Raw genomic sequence first — 18,058 nt, forward strand, 5'->3', positions numbered from 1 at the left:
AATATACAAATTCAGGAGGAGATTTATGAAAGTGTTACAAATGCAGTAAATGTTAGATATCAAATGGTTCAATACAATTTTCTTCATTAATTGTATGATACTCCACATAAGTTAAATGGACTTAATCCTAGTTATTCAAATAAGTGTTTTCAATGTGCGAAATAAATAGGGACTTTTTTGCAATCAGTGTGGTCTTGTGAAAAAGTGGTAAGGTTTTGGAATGAACTGAGTTTATTATTAGGGCAAATTATGAAGATAAAGATACCAAAGGATCCAGGAATATTTTTACTTGGGGATATTTATGAAAAGGATATAAAATTAAAATTGGACAAATACCAAGAAAACATTTTAAGTATTGCAATGGCAACTGCAAAGAAATGTATAGCGATATCATGGAAAGATGATGGAGAAGTGTTATTAAGTAGATGGTATAAGAGATGTGAAATTGTATACCTTTGGAAAAAATTACGTATAGTTTAAGGAATCGAGTTGAAAATTTTTATAGTATTTGGAAACCATTTATGGATTTTATAGATAATTTTCTGTCCACCTTTTCTATCTTATCCACTCCTCTTAATTAGTAATTTTTAATAACAATTAATAATTGTCTATGCTAATATTAATGTATATTAAATGGTAGGTGTTTCTTTCCTTTTCTTACTTTTGGGTGTGAGGGGGGGGGATAGGGAGAAAAACATAAAAGTTTTTTTTGTATCATTCGCTATGGATATTTGATTAATGTTTTACTCATTTTTTCCTGTAATGATGCAAACAATTAAATAAAATTTAAAAAATAGAATGTTTTCCCTTTCATAAATCCATGCTGATTTGGATTAATCCCATCACTCCTTTCCAAATATGCAGCAATAACATCTTTAATAATTAACTCGAGTACATTTCCTATGACTCTTCTTTTCTTTGGCTTGGCTTCGCGGACGAAGATTTATGGAGGGGGTAAAAAGTACACGTCAGCTGCAGGCTCGTTTGTGGCTGAAAAGTCCGATGCGGGACAGGCAGACACGGTTGCAGCGGTTGCAGGGGAAAATTGGTTGGTTGGGGTTGGGTGTTGGGTTTTTCCTCCTTTGCCTTTTGTCAGTGAGGTGGGCTCTGCGGTCTTCTTCAAAGGAGGTTGCTGCCCGCCAAACTGTGAGGCGCCAAGATGCACGGTTTGAGGCGTTATCAGCCCACTGGCGGTGGTGAATGTGGCAGGCACCAAGAGATTTCTTTAGGCAGTCCTTGTACCTTTTCTTTGGTGCACCTCTGTCACGGTGGCCAGTGGAGAGCTCGCCATATAACACGATCTTGGGAAGGCGATGGTCCTCCATTCTGGAGACGTGACCCATCCAGCTAAGCTGGATCTTCAGCAGCGTGGACTCGATGCTGTCGACCTCTGCCATCTCGAGTACTTCGACGTTAGGGATGAAAGCGCTCCAATGGATGTTGAGGATGGAGCAGAGACAACGCTGGTGGAAGCGTTCTAGGAGCCGTAGGTGGTGCCGATAGAGGACCCATGATTCAGAGCCGAACAGGAGTGTGGGTATGACAACGGCTCTGTATACGCTTATCTTTGTGAGGTTTTTCAGTTGGTTGTTTTTCCAGACTCTTTTGTGTAGTCTTCCAAAGGCGCTATTTGCCTTGGCAAGTCTGTTGTCTATCTCATTGTCGATCCTTGCATCTGATGAAATGGTGCAGCCGAGATAGGTAAACTGGTTGACCGTTTTGAGTTTTGTGTGCCTGATGGAGATGTGGGGGGGGCTGGTAGTCATGGTGGGGAGCTGGCTAAAGTCAGACCAACTGACTTACAATTCCCTAGCTGCTTTCCCCCTCTTTTCTGAAAAAGTAGTGTCACATTAGCAATTCCACACTCCAAAGAAACTGATCCAGAGTGCAGAGAATGCTGGAAAATAATCATTAATGCATCCACTATCTCGAAGGCCAGCACTTTAGATGCAGACTATCAGTTCCAGGAATATATCAACTTTCAATGCCATCAATTCACCTAACTCAATTTCACGCCTGATGGCACTTTTGTCAATTCCTCTTCCAAGCTATATTAAGCACAATATTAAGCATATCTTCCTTAGTAATTAGATAGGACCATTCTGAGAGAAATTTAGGAAATAGCAACTTAGTTGGTCCTGCTAGCCAAAAATGGAACTGGTTTACTTCCTCTCCTCTCCTCTCCTGTCCATGTCTGAGGATGACGTGTGGGCGACCTTCAGGCGATTGAATCTGAGGAAAGCATCCAGTCTGGACAAAGTACCCATCGAAGTATTAAAACTCTGTGCTGACCATCTTACCAATGTATTCACGGATATCTTCAACATCTCACTACGGCAGGGCATGATACCCACCTGTTTCAAACAGGCGTTAATTGTACTGGTGTGCAAGAAGAGTCTGGTAACCTGTCTAAATGACTATCGACCAGTGGCACTCACATCAACAGTGATAAAGTGTTTTCAAAGCCTGGTGTTTAAGCATATCAGCTCCTGTCTGAGCAGCAACATGGATTTATTCCAATTCGCCTATTGTAGCAACAGGTCTACGTCATATGCCATTTCATTGGCTCTAAACAAAGCCCTGGAACACATGGACAGGATGCTCTTTATTCACTACAGTTCGATATTTTTCAATACCATCAAAACTGATCAACAAACTCAACATCCCACTGTGTAATTGGATCCTTGTTTTCCTCACCTACAGACCATAATCAGTGAGGATTGGTAAGAACATTTCCTCCACAATCTCCCTCAGTACTGAAGCACCACAGGGCTTCTAGCACTTCTCACTTTACACCTATGACTGTGTGGCTCGGTATGACACACCATTTATAATTTCGTTGATGATAACCTGGTAGTGGGGGTTGTATAAAAAGGGACGATGAGTCAGTAAACAGGAGGGAGATTGAAAACTTGGCTGAATGGTGCACCAACAATGACCTCACACTCAATGTCACCAAAACCAAGGAGCTGATTGTTGACTTCAGGAAGGGAAATCCAGCTGTGTACAATCCAATGTTCACTGGGGGATTAGAGGTGAAGAGGGTGAGCAAATTTAAGTTTTTGGGAGTCAGTATCTCAGAAGACCATTCCTGGAGCCAATATACTAATGGCACCATGAAGAAAGCACGTCAGCGCCTCTACTTACTCAGTAGTTTGGGGAGGTTTGGTATGACATTGGAAACCCTGGTAAATTTCTACAGATGTGTGGTGGAAAGTATGCTGACTGGCTGCATCACAGTTTGGTATGGGAATACCAATACTCCCGAGCATAAAGCCCTGCAAAAGGTAATGGACACAGCCCAGGACATCACAGGCAAACCCCTTCCCATCAACATGAACATCTACAGGGAATGCTGCTGTCAGAGTGAAGTGCCAGTTGATGAAGTAGACAAAGACCACACAGAGAGCAGCAAGTCAAGCCATTATCATCTGATTGTACAAATACAATCCAATGCAACAGCGTTCTTTAGTCCTTGATGCAAAACATGCAGATACACAACCGGACATAATTCACAAACAGACAAATAATACATGTGCAGGACAAGTATTGTATCAGTAAAATAAATAAATAAATATTGCTTTGTGCAAATGAGGATCTCAAATGTATCACAAGAGAAGCTCCTTTGGTCGTTCAGCATTCTCACTCCCAGTGGGAAGAAGCCGTTCCTCAGCCTGGTGGTGCTGGCTCTGATATTCCTGCATCTCTTCCCCAATGGGAGCAGTGGTAAGATACTGTGTGCAGGGTGGAAGGGGTCCTCAATGATTTTGTACGCCCTCTTCAGACAATGATCCCAGTAGATTAATCATCAAGGATCCACACCACCCAACACACACTCTGTTCTCACTGTTACCATCTGAAAAGAGGTATGAATGCCACAGACTTACACCAGCAGGTTCAGGGACAGCTGCTGCCCCTCCACAACAACAAACTCAATCACAAACTCTTTAAAGACTCTTACTTTTGCACTTTATTGTTTGTTTTTTTTATTTCCCCTCTGTTTTACAGTCAGTTGTTTATATATTGGTTTACAGTTATTTTTTGCACCACCAGTAAGTGGTAATTCTGCCTGGCCTGCAGAAAAAGAATCTCATGGTTGCATGTGATGTCATGTATATACTGTGACAATAAATCTGAAATCTCTTTGCAGGTCTTGCTCTGAACTCTACAGGTTCTTAACTGCAAACCTTTTGAATGTATTGAGAGTTTCTCACACCCACTGTTCCTTCAGGCAGTGAGTTCCAGACACACACTATGAATTGTGTAATTTTTTTCACAGCATCCTCTAAGTTTTTCACCAATTAATTTACAGTACAGTATTTCCACATTTCATAGAAATTGACCTCTCTGCCAAGGAAAACTGATTCTTTATCACTTTGTCCAAACCTTCTTATTTTATGTACATTCTCCCCTCACTCAGTCTTTTTATTCCAAAGAAAACAACCTCAAACTATTGGGTCTCTCCTCATAACTACATTTGTCCAGTACTGGCAACATCCTCACCTTCCAAAGTCATTTAAATTTAGACATTTGGCCCATGAGCCTGTGCTATACAATTACACCCAAATACCCTACACCTCTGGTACATATTTTTGATAAGTGGGAGGCAACCGGAGCACCCAGAGGAAACCCATGCAGACACAGGAAGAACATACAAATTCCTTACAAACAGTCCGGGATTTGAACCTAGGTACCATTCCCTTGCCCTGTAATAGCATTGCACTTCAGGGGTGCCCAACCTTTTAATTTAAAAATTTTAATTTAAACATACAGCACGGTAACAGACCATTTTGGCCGATGAGTCCATGCTGCCCAATTAACCTACACTCCTAGTATGTACACATGGGCTGAAATGGCTTGTTACCATGCTGTATGTCTAAATTAAAAATTAAAAGTTTGGCAACCCCTGCGCTTACCACTACACTAACAGTACCACCCTGTGATTACAAAGTCATCCCAAAGTTAGTACAAATGTAATGTCACATCCTTTGTGATGGTCAGAATTGTCACAAATGTATTCACATTCTCTGTATTCTCAAGTTTTGGAACCCTAGCGTGTAGGCCATTGGTATCTAGGACGAATGGAATCCTTAGGTCATAAGCATAGAAACAGGTCCTTCAATCATTTCCCTGCACGTTTTCTGTTGCCTTCTGTGCTCTGGGATTTCAGATGATCATCCACCACCTACTCATGTAGTGTGGTCCAGATTCTAACCACCCTTTGGCTGAAAAGGTCCTTCCTATTTGTTAAAACCCTATATTGGTCTTCTGAGCCAAATTTTTGAAAGTCCTTTTCTTGATGAGCGATTTCTTGTTCCAAAAATGTATAACACTCTTCAAGCATGTAGTATCGAGAAGGCCATATTATGGTCTAGTCAAAAATATTATGAACTGGGGTAAAGAGCCCATAAGGTCCTAGCATGGCAGTTGAGAGCAGAGCAAATCTTAAGAATGATCAAAGCAATACAAATGGAGGATGGCAGGATCTTTTACAAACCAAAGAAAATTAATGACACCTTCTGGAAATTTCATGAAGGTTTATATAAATCAGAATTGGAAAGGAGGCTGAATAAAATTGGTGAGTTCCTGTCTAAGATAGAGTTGCCAAACTTGGTTCTGAAAGGACAAGAAGGTTTAGACTATTCCTTCATGGAAGAAGAAAGAGTGAGTGCATTGAATTCATTGCAAACCAACAAGTTTCTGGGGGATGTTGGGTTTCCACCCGAGTTCTACAAGGAATTCAAATATCTGTAGATATCTCTTTATATGGAAATGATAGATCAGGCAATGGAGACTTATAGACTCCCGGAATCCATGGGGGAGGGGACTGGCACAGAGCAAGAGAAGGTATGTTAGATCTGTAATGAAGGCTTGCAGCCTCATGTGCTGTTTATATCAACTTTAAAGTAAAGAACCTTTTCCTTCATCTATGTGTTGCCTAAGAACTCACACATATGAATACAAGATGAAACAGGAGTTGGACTCAGGAATAACGATTGATGAGTGGTGCTTGTCCAACCTGTGTCAGACCAGCATGACTATGGTAATCAATGCGAGATACAGGCTGGTGCAGAATCATTTCTTGCATCAGCTGTACCTGACGCCGCAAAAGATTAACAGGTCTAAGCCAAAACTGTCGGATTAGTGTTTTAGATATGGCATTGAGACAGGAATCTTTGTGCTCACGAATGGACATGTACCAAGGTGAGGCCCTTCTGGGCAGAGCTAGGCGAAGTCCAAAGGAAAATTATAGGTAAGGAATTTCCACAGGATCCCGAGTTGTTCCTGTTGGGCAACATAATGGACATAAGACTTACAATAAAGCTGTCCAATTTCCAAATTCAATTCATAATGATCACATTGGCAGTGGCCAAGAAGTGCATAGCGGTTACCTGGAAGTCCAACTCTTGCCTGAATATTGCGCAATGGAGCAAGGAAATGCAAACCTCTGTTCCTCTGGAGAAAATTGCCTATAACTTGAAGGGAAGGTACGGCACCATCCAAAAACTTTGGCAGCCTTACCTGAACCATATAGGAGCACAGTTGTGAAAAGGACAACTTTGCTTTGGGGCCCGGTTCACCCTAATCCCTCCCCAATTCTGGGGTTGGGGGCAGGGGATCCACCTCAGTCCAGCCAGCAAAAGTTAGGGAAAAAAAAGGGAAAATCAGTCTGATCTCTGGCCACTGGTCCAGACCAGACCCATAACTCCCCAATATGATTTATTCCCATGTTATGGATGTTTTAATGTTTTAAATGTTCACTTTCGGTTGTTTATGTGTTAAGCGTTTGATGTTCAGGGAATGGGGTGGGAGGAAGGAGAGAGGGGAAGGGATATTAGCTTTGGACTTAATGGAAAACTTGCATAGATTGGATAAGGATAAATGGTACACATTTGTAATTACTGTTGATGACAAAGTTGTAAACAGTTGAGTCCGAACCTGGAAAACTATAAATAAAATATTCAAAAAAAATGTCTTTAAACCTGTCATGTTTCAAACCCAAGCCCTCTAGTTTTAGACACCTCTCTCCTCTTATAAACTCCACTACTGGCCTTTACAAATAATATTAACACCTTATTCTTCACCTGAATTAAGCTTTTTGTTTCGCATTACTTTGGCACATTTATTGTGTATTCTACTGTGGAGATAGATGCAAAATATTTGTTTCATCTTTTCTTCAGTCATACCTTGGGTTGAGGATACTTTGCTTATCTCTAATTTCGTAGTGTTGTGGTGACTATCAATGCCAAGGTGAGACCTGAAGGCATATCCGTAGCTAGGATAGCAGGTGCTTGACATAGAGGGGGGTAGTACTTTGGGATGATGTTTGAATCTTCCATTGTTTTTGCTGAACTTCTGTTTGCTCCCAGCATAAAGACACATGAGGTTCTCTGTATTACCCTAGATGTTTCTCCTTAGTTTTGAGCACTCATAATCCAGGAATTCCAATCATTTAGTGAGGATGTGAATTTTATTTTTCAATGAAGCTTCAATAATTTCCTCTATCTTCTGGCAATCTATTGCAGTGACAACTGTAATAGAGTTTAGAATGGACAGCCAATTGTGGAAGATTGGTTTTGGGCAAGGCAATGGAATTAATTGAGTGCCCATTGAAGTCTACCATGTTTAGTAAGAGCCTCAAAGCTGTGGAAGCAAGCTTGGAAAGGTCACTGCAGACAGTTTTATTGTCTTCTGAGATAGGGAGAGCAGTCCATCTTCCAGGTTTTGATTGTGGCTCTTTATTGTTAGATCAATGTCATTTAGCATAGATGTGGGTTGGGAACACTTAGTTTTGAAGTAAGGTTCCAGACCAAAAAATTGACCAATCTTCTTTCACTCAGCCCACTGAGTTCCTGGAAATGATTGTTTTCTTCTCTAGATATGTTGGTTGGTTGTTTTGCAGCTCTTCATTTTAGTGCTTACTCTCTTGTATGCCTCACTAAATGGAACAATGATGACTTGGAGCATGGTCTTTGTGCTGCAGCTCAATGGAAGCGATCAGAGTGAAAACTGACCTATGTTGGACAATTTCCAGTTTGTTCACTGAATCAACTCCTATCAAGCAGAGTTCTTGTTGGAGATGAGGGGCAATATTTTGGTGAGAAATATTGGACAAGGGCTGCATTTCCCATTGTTTTTCCTGGATTATGAATGCTCAAAACTAAGGTGAAACATCTAGGGTAATGTCTTGTGCATTGAAGATCTTGCCTCTGAACAATCAGTATCCATGGTCTGGCTTGGGAAGCAACTCTTTGACCGCGAGAAATGATGGCTAATCACTCCTTGGCTATTATTTTCCCTGTCCCAGACTGGAGAGAGATGGCTTTGCAGAGAGATCGCTCTACAGCTACCATAATCAGACATCTCCTTTGTTGAAGGTCGTTACAATTACAGCATCTCTGAGGTCATGTGGCATGACCTCATTCACCCAGAATTTGGTGGTCAGGCTATGAAATTGTGTCTGAAGCTTTTCTGCACCAAGGTTTCACCAGGAATGCCATGTGACCTTTTAACCTTTTTCAAGTGGGAATGACTACGACCAGACAACATGCTAAGGAATCAAGGACACTCACATCCTCCTCTGCCTTCTTCCCACGTCCCAATCATGTATGGGTTGGCAGATTAATTGGGCACTGTAACTTACCCCTAGTTATGTAGTTGTAGAGTAAGGGGTGAGAAATGGGTGCAGAGACTTGAAGGCCTTGTTTCTATGATGTATGATTCTATGATTCAGAAATACACACACATGTGTACACGCACACACTAATACACACATTACTCACACTACACCCTGTATAGTGTGTGTAGTCTGTGCGAGTAATGTATGTGTGTGTATTTGTGTGTGTATATATACACACAAATTACATACACACATGCTACTCACACTGCACACAACACATACTGGGCACAACATATATGCACACTTCTTTTTACTTATTTCACACTTTTATACACTTGTTTAAATTTATATTTCTTTTATCGGATATACATAATTCTCCTTATATGTTTTGTCAGCCTTTGACAGTTTCTAAAACTTTATGACATCATTTTAAACCTTAAAATCTACCTCTTCAGTTATCCGAAGATTGATAATTGTCCCACTGTGGCGCCCACATAATTGCAGTGGCGAGCCGGCCCTGCTTGTCACACGTGCTCAGCGGGGCAGTCACGGCAAAGATGGCTTTGCAGGCCCTTCTCTTCCGGTGCAGACCAAAAGTATGTGTCTGCGCAACGCGAGTTCTGGGACACAAGGGGCAGGCTCTGAATGGCCTTCAAGGCTGCAGCGCGAACTTCAAAGTTAATCAGTTGTGCTTAACGAGCTCACAGCCTGCTGGCTCAGTTCTTTCCGGTGCGCTCGCGCACAACACACTACACTGGCTATTTTATTTTGCTTCAATATGTATTCATTGAGGATTACAATATAACTTTAATCAAACGCTGTTGTATATTTTTTGTTAATTCAGCTTTGGTCCAAACTTAATTGTCTTAACTAAATCACATTGCATGCAAGTTTAATTGATTCAATTTAAGTATAAGACTCTAGATTTCGTCTGAGACTAGACTTTATTGTATTATGATCCTTGGATAATTGCTCACCAATATTACTCATTAACCATGACTCATTACCCAACACACAACCTCTGATGGCTTGTTGTCTTACTAGCACCAGAAAACTATTCAGAGTGCAATTGTAATGTAAGAGGTTTGTCTGCTGATTTGCTCACAGCAAGCTTTCATCGAACATGTGTTAAAAAGTACACATTGGCCAGGATACCAGACCTAACTCCCCTGGCTCCAATGTAATAGCATTGTGGGATCTTTTACATCAGTGGCTTTCAAACTTTTTCTTTCCTCTCACATAGCACTTTAAGTAATCCCTCACTAATCACAGAGCACTTATAGCAAAGGGATTACTTAAGGTGGTATATGAGCAAAAAGAAAAAGTTTGGAAACGACTGATTTATATCCACTTGAAGGCACAATCACATTGGTGGTTTTCACATCTCAGCTGCAGGAAAGCAACATGATAGTCTTCGTAATGTGCCGCATGGTCATTGGTCATTTAATGCTACAAGATATTTACACACAACCTCCTGGCTCAGGGGCAAGAGAGTTATCTCTAGACTTACTACTGGCACTACATCTGATGGAGAAAGAAATAATTCAGCAAATTCATCCAGATACTTAACCAGCAATGGAGAAATAAAAAAAGCTGCAGATGCTGGAATCCTGAACAAGCAACAAAGTGTTGAAGGAACTCAACAGGTCGGACAGCATTCATGGTTGGAACTGGTCAGTCAATGTTTCCAATCCCAACCTTTGATTGAAATTCTTTAAAAAGAGGGTGACATTATATTTATAAATGGGGAAAGAAGTTGGGGTAGGGGTCCAGAGGTGAATGGTAATTGGATGAAGGTGTGAGAAGTGGAGTAACAGAAGAAGTGGAAGAAAACCTAGAGAGAGAAAAAAAGTTGGGACCTGCTGATAGAAGGCATTGGTCAGACCAAACCTGGAATGCTGAGCACAATTCTGGCCACTCAGCTAGAGGAAGAATGTCAGTGAGTTGGAAAGGATGCAGAAAAGATTGTTGGGACCAGAGGACTTGAGTTATGTGGAGTGGCAGAATCTTTATTCCCTGGAACTTAGGTAATCTTATAGTGGTAGATAAGATCATGAGGGACATGGATTAAGTTAATGCTCGCAGTCTTTTTCAAAGGGTAAGGAATTCTAAAACTGGAGGGCATAGGCTTAAGGTGAGAGGAGAGAGATTTAAGAGGGATCTGAGAGGCAAGTTTCTCATTCAAATAATAATCTGTATCCAGAATGATCTGCCGCAGAAAGCTATAGAAGCGAGTACAATTACCTCATTCAAGACACATTTGGACAGATCTATGAATAGGAAGGGTTTTGCAGAGGTGGCCAACCTTTTAATTTTTCATTTTGAATTTAGACATACAGCACGATAACAAGCCATTTCAGCCCATGAGTCAGTGCTGCCAATTAACTTACACCTCCAGTACATACTCATGGGCTGAAATGGCCTGTTACCATGCTGTATGTCTAAACTAAAAATTAAAAGATTGGCCACCCCTGATTAGAAAGAGATCAAATGCAGACAAATTGTTCAGCATGGATCAGATGGGCCAATGAACCTGTTCCATGTCATAAGATTCAATGGTAATGGTGATCCAGGTCTCTGCTTGACATCACACATGAGTCAAAGAGTTAGCAATTCAATGCATTTTCTCATGCAGTCAGTTCATTGTAAATCAAGTTGTTACAGCATCCTCCCATTTATGACCTTTGACCGAAACAGCAACAGGGATACAACATTGGAGTTATTATTCCTTCTAGTCTACACAAAAACAGGCCATTCTGATTAATTAATGTGGATCTTTATGCTCCATGCTCCTCTATTTACCTAACCTATCAACATAAACTTTCATTTCACTCTTCCTTGTGTTCTTGTCCTGTTTTCTCTTTAAATTCAAGGAGGTGTAATTCTGATGCATTAATCAGGATCATCATGTAAATAAGTAAAAAAATCATCCTTTGCAACATTATGCTATTAGTAAAAGTTGGCAAAAAGGAAATACAGATGTCTCCATTTTGAATTTTCTTTGTAAATGTAGGCATATCTTCACTAAAACTGGATGGGGTCTGCACTATTCATCAATTATTCCAATATTTTAACCTACTGTATTTCATTGGAAGTTTAGGAATCCTGCCAAATTACTCTTTGTACCTAAGAGCCAAATTCGTCCTGTCTGTGAATAATCAATCATTTTCAATCTCTGACTACTTGTGACATACATCAATGCATCTATATGTCTTAAAATAAATTATAATGCAAAAAGGAAAACCTAGGGCATACTTACATAGTTGTCAGCAAGGTCAGGGTGCAAGTAATCAATCCCTGCAATGAAACAATAAATAAGTTGAACAAGCTGAATATGAGGATGGGAATTCTGCAGCATTGAGATACAGCATTCGATGTAAAACAGCACATACGCACAAAATTAAAAACGTAAATGTAATCACTGCAGCAGCTTTAAACCAGTGTAAAATTAATCTGAGATTACGTGGCAAAAGGAAAAGAGATGCTAAAATGCTAAGCTTCCTTCTCAAATCGTATTATGTAGCAAAAGATCCAGAGCAGCACATGGATTTACATGCAAGTACATTCTTTCAAAAGAGGTTAGCTCTTACCATCATCCATGATTGCTATGGTTACTCCTTTCCCTGTATAGCCCATTTCCCAAGCCTCTGCCACATTAAGGTCCAACCCTGGAGTGCCATCTATTTGGCCAGTGTTAACCTGATGCAACAAAAATAATTCAAAATGTTTTATTATTGTCACCAGATATTTTTAGACCTTGTCTGCTCATTTCAACACCATTCACCTTGCATCGAGTATATCAGAAATTGTCGCATTCATTCCACAATTAAAAATGCACCTCTTAAAATCTCTTCAAATATAAAACCTAACCAAATATTTTATTTTCTCTTTTCCTTTCAGAACTTCTGCTGACAGTTAAAGACATGAAACATTAACTGGGGGAATCTTTGCAGAAAATGGGAACCCCAACTCAAACCCTAAATCCGCTGAAAAGTCTCAGCAGAAACTCGGTTTCACTGCCTACAGATGCTGCCTGACCTGCTGAGATTTTGCAGTAAAATTTCCCCCAGTCACTAGAAAATGCTTTGGATTTTCTTTAATCCTGCTCACCAAGGATATTTTTGCCCCCTTTGGACCTTCCTACTCCCTGCATGACCTCTTTCCTACAATCTTGATATTACCCTGTCCGATTGTAGCTTCCTGCACCTTACATCTACAGTACCTCCTTTAACTTCTCAACAATGAAGACGCTGTTTACATCCGGTACCGCACGGATGGCAGTCTCTTCAATCTGAGGCGCCTGCAAGCTCACACCAAGACACAAGAGAAACTTGTCCGTGAACTACTCTTTGCAGACGATGCCGCTTTAGTTGGCCATTCAGAGCCAGCTCTTCAGCGCTTGACGTCCTGTTTTGCGGAAACAGCCAAAATGTTTGGCCTGGAAGTCAGCCTGAAGAAAACGGAGGTCCTCCATCAGCCAGCTCCCCACCATGACTACCAGCCCCCCCACCCCCCCCACCCACATCTCCATCGGGCACACAAAACTCAAAACGGTCAACCAGTTTACCTATCTCGGCTGCACCATTTCATCAGATGCAAGGATCGACAATGAGATAGACAACAGACTCGCCAAGGCAAATAGCACCTTTGGAAGACTACACAAAAGAGTCTGGAAAAACAACCAACTGAAAAACCTCACAAAGATAAGCATATACAGAGCCGTTGTCATACCCACACTCCTGTTCGGCTCCGAATCATGGGTCCTCTACCGGCATCACCTACGGCTCCTAGAACGCTTCCACCAGCGTTGTCTCCGCTCCATCCTCAACATTCATTGGAGCGCCTTCATCCTTAACATCGAAGTACTTGAGATGGCAGACGCCGACAGCATTGAGTCCACGCTGCTGAAGATCCAGCTGCGCTGGGTGGATCACGTCTCCAGAATGGAGGACCATTGCCTTCCCAAGATCGTATTATATGGCGAGCTCTCCACTGGCCACCGTGACAGAGGTGCACCAAAGAAGAGGTACAAGGACTGCCTAAAGAAATCTCTTGGTGCCTGCCATATTGATCACCGCCAGTGGGCTGATATCGCCTCAAACCGTGCATCTTGGTGCCTCACAGTTCGGCGGGCAGCAACCTCCTTTGAAGTAGACCACAGAGCCCACCTCACTGACAAAAGACAAAGGAGGAAAAACCCAACACCCAACCCCAACCAACCAATTTTCCCCTGCAACCGCTGCAACCGTGTCTGCCTATCCCGCATCGGACTTGTCAGCCACAAACGAGCCTGCAGCTGACGTGGACATTTACCCCCCCTCCATAAATCTTCGTCCGCGAAGCCAAGCCAAAGAAAGAAGAAAGAAAAGAAGTTCATGACCTCTCTCATCACCCAAGTTCCTCTAACCTTGCCATCATAATCTTCCTTTGCACTGGAACATGCAAATCCTAAATAGTTGGTCCTTAAACAACTCCCATATGTGAGTTGTAGATTTGCCTTATAACAGCTGCTCTGTTTATTCCTCTAGCTCCCATCTCACCATGTTTAAATGTGTCCTCCCCCAATTTAGTACTTGTTGACAGGACCCATTCTTATCCTTGTCCATAACTATCATGAAGGTTAAGGAAGAGTCATCACTATTCTTCAAATGTTCTGCAAGAGGGCTGAGAAGAGTGTCAGGTCAGAACACATAAGGTTCTGGAGAAACTCAGAAGGTCACACAGCATCCATAGGAAGAAGAAGATTACCAATGTTCTGGGTCTGAGCCCTTCTTTCTGACTAAGGCTTCAGGCCCGAAACTTTGTTTACCCTTAACTTCCTATAGATGGTGCATGACCTACTAAGTTTCTCTGGCACGTTTGTGTATTGTACTTGATCCCAACATCTGCGGATTTTCGTTTTTAACTCTAGATAGGTCGTTAGCTTTTCAGACATTCTGATTTTTTTTAATTTTAGAGATACACCACAGTAACATGCCCTTCTGGGCCACAAATCAGCACCGCCCAAATATGACCAATTAACATATGAACCCTGTATGACTTTGGAATGTGGGAAGAAACCGGAGCATCCAGAGGAAACCCATGCAGACATGGGGACAACTTACAAACTCCTTACAGACAGAGTCGGATTTGAACCAGAGTAGTGGTGCTATAATAGCATTGTGCTACCCCCTACACTCACTGTGCAACCCAGGATGCAACTTAGCTCAGTGGAGATGTCAGTCAGGGCAAACATTTGCTCCTCCTGCATGATGCATGAGAACACGAGAACCTCTAGTGTCCCTGGGGTCTACATCTGCAGGAAATGTGTCCAGCTGCAGCTCCTTGATGAATGTGTTAGGGAATTAGAGCTGGAGTTGGGTGAACTCAGGATCATCTGAGAGGAAAAGATGGTAACAGATTGCAGCTACAGTGATGTGGTCACACCTGAGGTAGCAGCTGCAGGCAGTTGGGTGACTATTAGGAAGATTAAAGGGAGAAGGCAGTCATTGCAGAGTTCCTCTGTGGCTATCCCCTCAGTAACAAGTACAGCAATTTGGATACTGCTGGGGAGAATGATCTATCAGAGGGTAGTAGGTGTAGCCAGGTCATTGGCACCACAACTGGCTCTGAGACTCAGCAAGGAAGGGTGAAGTAATGTGGAGTGATAACGATAGGAGACTCCATGCTCATGGACACAGATCAACATTTCTGTGGCTGCAAGAGACTCCAGGATAGCATGTTGCCTCGCTGGTGCCAGGATCCACGAGTATCTGAATGGGTACAAGACATTCTGAGTGGGGATGGAGAGCAGCCAGAGGTTATGGTCCATTTTGGTTGCAAAGATATAGAGAATGTAGGATGGGAAATGCAGTCCTGCAGAATGAGTTCAGAGATCTAGGTAGCAAGAGATAAAGCAGGACTTCCAGGGTTGTAATCTCAGGATTAAATCTCCTTGTCACAAACCAGTGAAGTAATAAACCGAAGATAGTCCAGTTTAATGTGTGACAAGGAGATTTAATCCTGAGATTACAACCCTGGAAGTCCTGCTTTTTCTCTTGCTACCTAGATCTCTGAACTCATTCTGCAGGACCGCATTTCCCATCTTGCATTGGAGGAGGGACGGGTCAGATATTTGAGTCAAAGTGACTTCTTCCAGGGAAGGTGGGAGATGTGCAAGAGGGATGGGTCACATCTGAACTGGAGAGGGACCATGGGGAAGTTCACAAGTAGTACTTGGAGGATCTGAATTAGAGTGGCAGCGAGGCAGCAAGGGGAGATGGCAGATGCTCGAGCAAGCAAGCCAGGAAGGAAGGGCCAGGTGAATAATTTCAAAGTGATTGAGGGCTGAAGCATGTTTATTTAATATTCTTCTGAGATTTTACTGAGGCAAAATACCATGAGAAGATTGATCCGTGTTAAATCCCACACCCTCCCCGCACCACCAACACCCCCCCACTCCCCCCTCCCCCCAACCCTCCATTCACCAAGTTTCTTGACTTTCCTCAACAGGAGCTTTCCCTGAATTGAAATGTATAAATTTGACATACCACGGTAAATTGATTTCCGTTGTCCAAGGGAAATGAGAAAATATCAGCGAACGCCGGTCATTAGAGTTAAGATGCAGATCCGCTGAGTCAGAACAGTTATGAAAGTCTGTTCTCATCCTCATCCATGCTTTTCATTACCCAGCATAATCACACACAATGCAATAGATGGAAAAGTCCTTTAAATTTTACTTTACCTTGTTTATTAACGATATGACCTGATCATTATTTTACTAATAACTCAATGAAGAAAACCCACCAAAATTAATGTTTTTTGCAACTTGGAAGACTGAAATTCCTTTTTTATTGTTATGAAAACTTTTAGCAACAAAGGCACTGAAGCATTTGCAGCTGTCCAGCCAGTCAGGTTACATTAACAACAGCGACCTGTACTTAAATGGTATGTTTAATTGACAAAATCATAAAAAGGTTATCTCTTTGTTGAGCACATTGGCTCTATTCACCACAATATTGTGGATCTCCCAATGGCCATCCATTTCAATTCCCCACCCCATTTCCTTGCTGGCATGCTCTGCCCGACTGAGACTACCTTCCACTGGGGACCCTCCAACCAGATAGCATTAATATTGACTTCTCTGGCCTTTGTTAAACTCCCCTCCTTCACTTCTTCCCCCAGCTCCTAATGAATTCTCATCTCTGCCCTTATCATGTCCAATTAACACCTTTTGTTGGTCTGGATTCCGCCCCCAACTAGCACTGTCTTTATTCTGAGATTTCTAGTTTTTTTCCTCATACTGCTTATTCCTTGAAGAAGGGCTCAGGCCCAAAACATCAGCAATATATCTTTGGCTCCAATGTATACTGAGAGACTGGCTAAGTTCCTCCAGCATTTTGGTGTGCTTTCACTACATACATGAACTTAGTATCGATAAGCACTTGGGCTCAACATATCTTTACATCTTTTCTACTACCAGACCAACCCACTCTTCCCTTCTCCCTCATGCCCATCTGGGCCCTGCGCAAAAGCATCCATACGGTTTCCCTTATCGCCGACCTGGGGAACTGAGTCCCACATTCTGACTGTGCTCTGGGTAAAGAAAGGTTTCCTCTGAAATCCCAAACCTGATTCTGTCCAATAGCCTCAAGTTTTACTCATCCACACACAGAGACACGTTCCCTTGCTCTGTCTGTCAAAAACTTTCATTATCGAATTTAGTTTTTAATGTTAAGATACAGCTCAGGAACAGGCCCTTTTGGCCCGCGAACCCATACCGCCTAAGTGGCCAGTTAACCTACTAATCCCATATGTCTTTGAAACATAGATGGGAACTAGAGCAGCCAGAGAAAACCCATGAGGAAAACATACATATTCCTTGCAGACAGTACCAGATTTGAACCCAGATTGCTGGCATTGTAAGAGTGTAGTGTTAACTGTGACACTAAACATGCACCCTATTTAAATAACTCCATCAGGTTACCCCTCAGCCTTTACTGTTTGAGAGCTAGGGAATCCAGTCTATTCATCCTTTCCCAATAGAAGGAACCTCCTTGTTTTAGAATCATCTATATAAATGGTATTTGGACTCTTGCCACTGTGTGTACATGTAAATCTGATGTATGTAAATCAAATGTTGCTTACAAGATACCATTGTTTTGTAAACAAAGGATCGTTCATCGTGATACCAATTTCGTCGATGTTTCGATATCCTCGCTTCTTTCTGTTAAAAGCTTCTTGCTGCATGGCATGTTTTACCTGCAAGATAAACAATATGCAGGTTTATAAATATATTACGTTGCACAAAACACTCATTAAGATAATGTTTTAAGTGAAAATTACATTTCATTCACTGAACAGGAATTCGGGGCAAATTAATGTATCCACCAGAGTTGGATGAGATCCTCTGGTTAATTCAGCTTTCTCACAAAATCCTTTATGTTATAATACATGCTG

The 18,058-nt window shown here is 41.8% G+C and overlaps 1 protein-coding gene across 11 annotated transcripts in view; it reads right to left on the reverse strand.

The window, feature by feature from the left end:
- Window positions 1-18,058, reverse strand: part of pcsk2 (proprotein convertase subtilisin/kexin type 2) — a 344,834-nt gene that overhangs the window by 53,008 nt on the left and 273,768 nt on the right. For all 11 annotated transcript variants that reach the window (XM_069931793.1, XM_069931790.1, XM_069931791.1 and 8 more), the window contains 3 exons: window positions 17,747-17,860; window positions 12,211-12,319; window positions 11,880-11,917 (listed from right to left, as the gene is read on the reverse strand). In XM_069931793.1, the coding sequence (XP_069787894.1) occupies window positions 11,880-11,917; window positions 12,211-12,319; window positions 17,747-17,860 (261 nt within the window). The remainder of the gene's footprint in view (window positions 1-11,879; window positions 11,918-12,210; window positions 12,320-17,746; window positions 17,861-18,058) is intronic.

Source organism: Narcine bancroftii, chromosome 4 (genome assembly GCF_036971445.1).
Source record: "Narcine bancroftii isolate sNarBan1 chromosome 4, sNarBan1.hap1, whole genome shotgun sequence".
NCBI lineage: Eukaryota > Metazoa > Chordata > Chondrichthyes > Torpediniformes > Narcinidae > Narcine > Narcine bancroftii.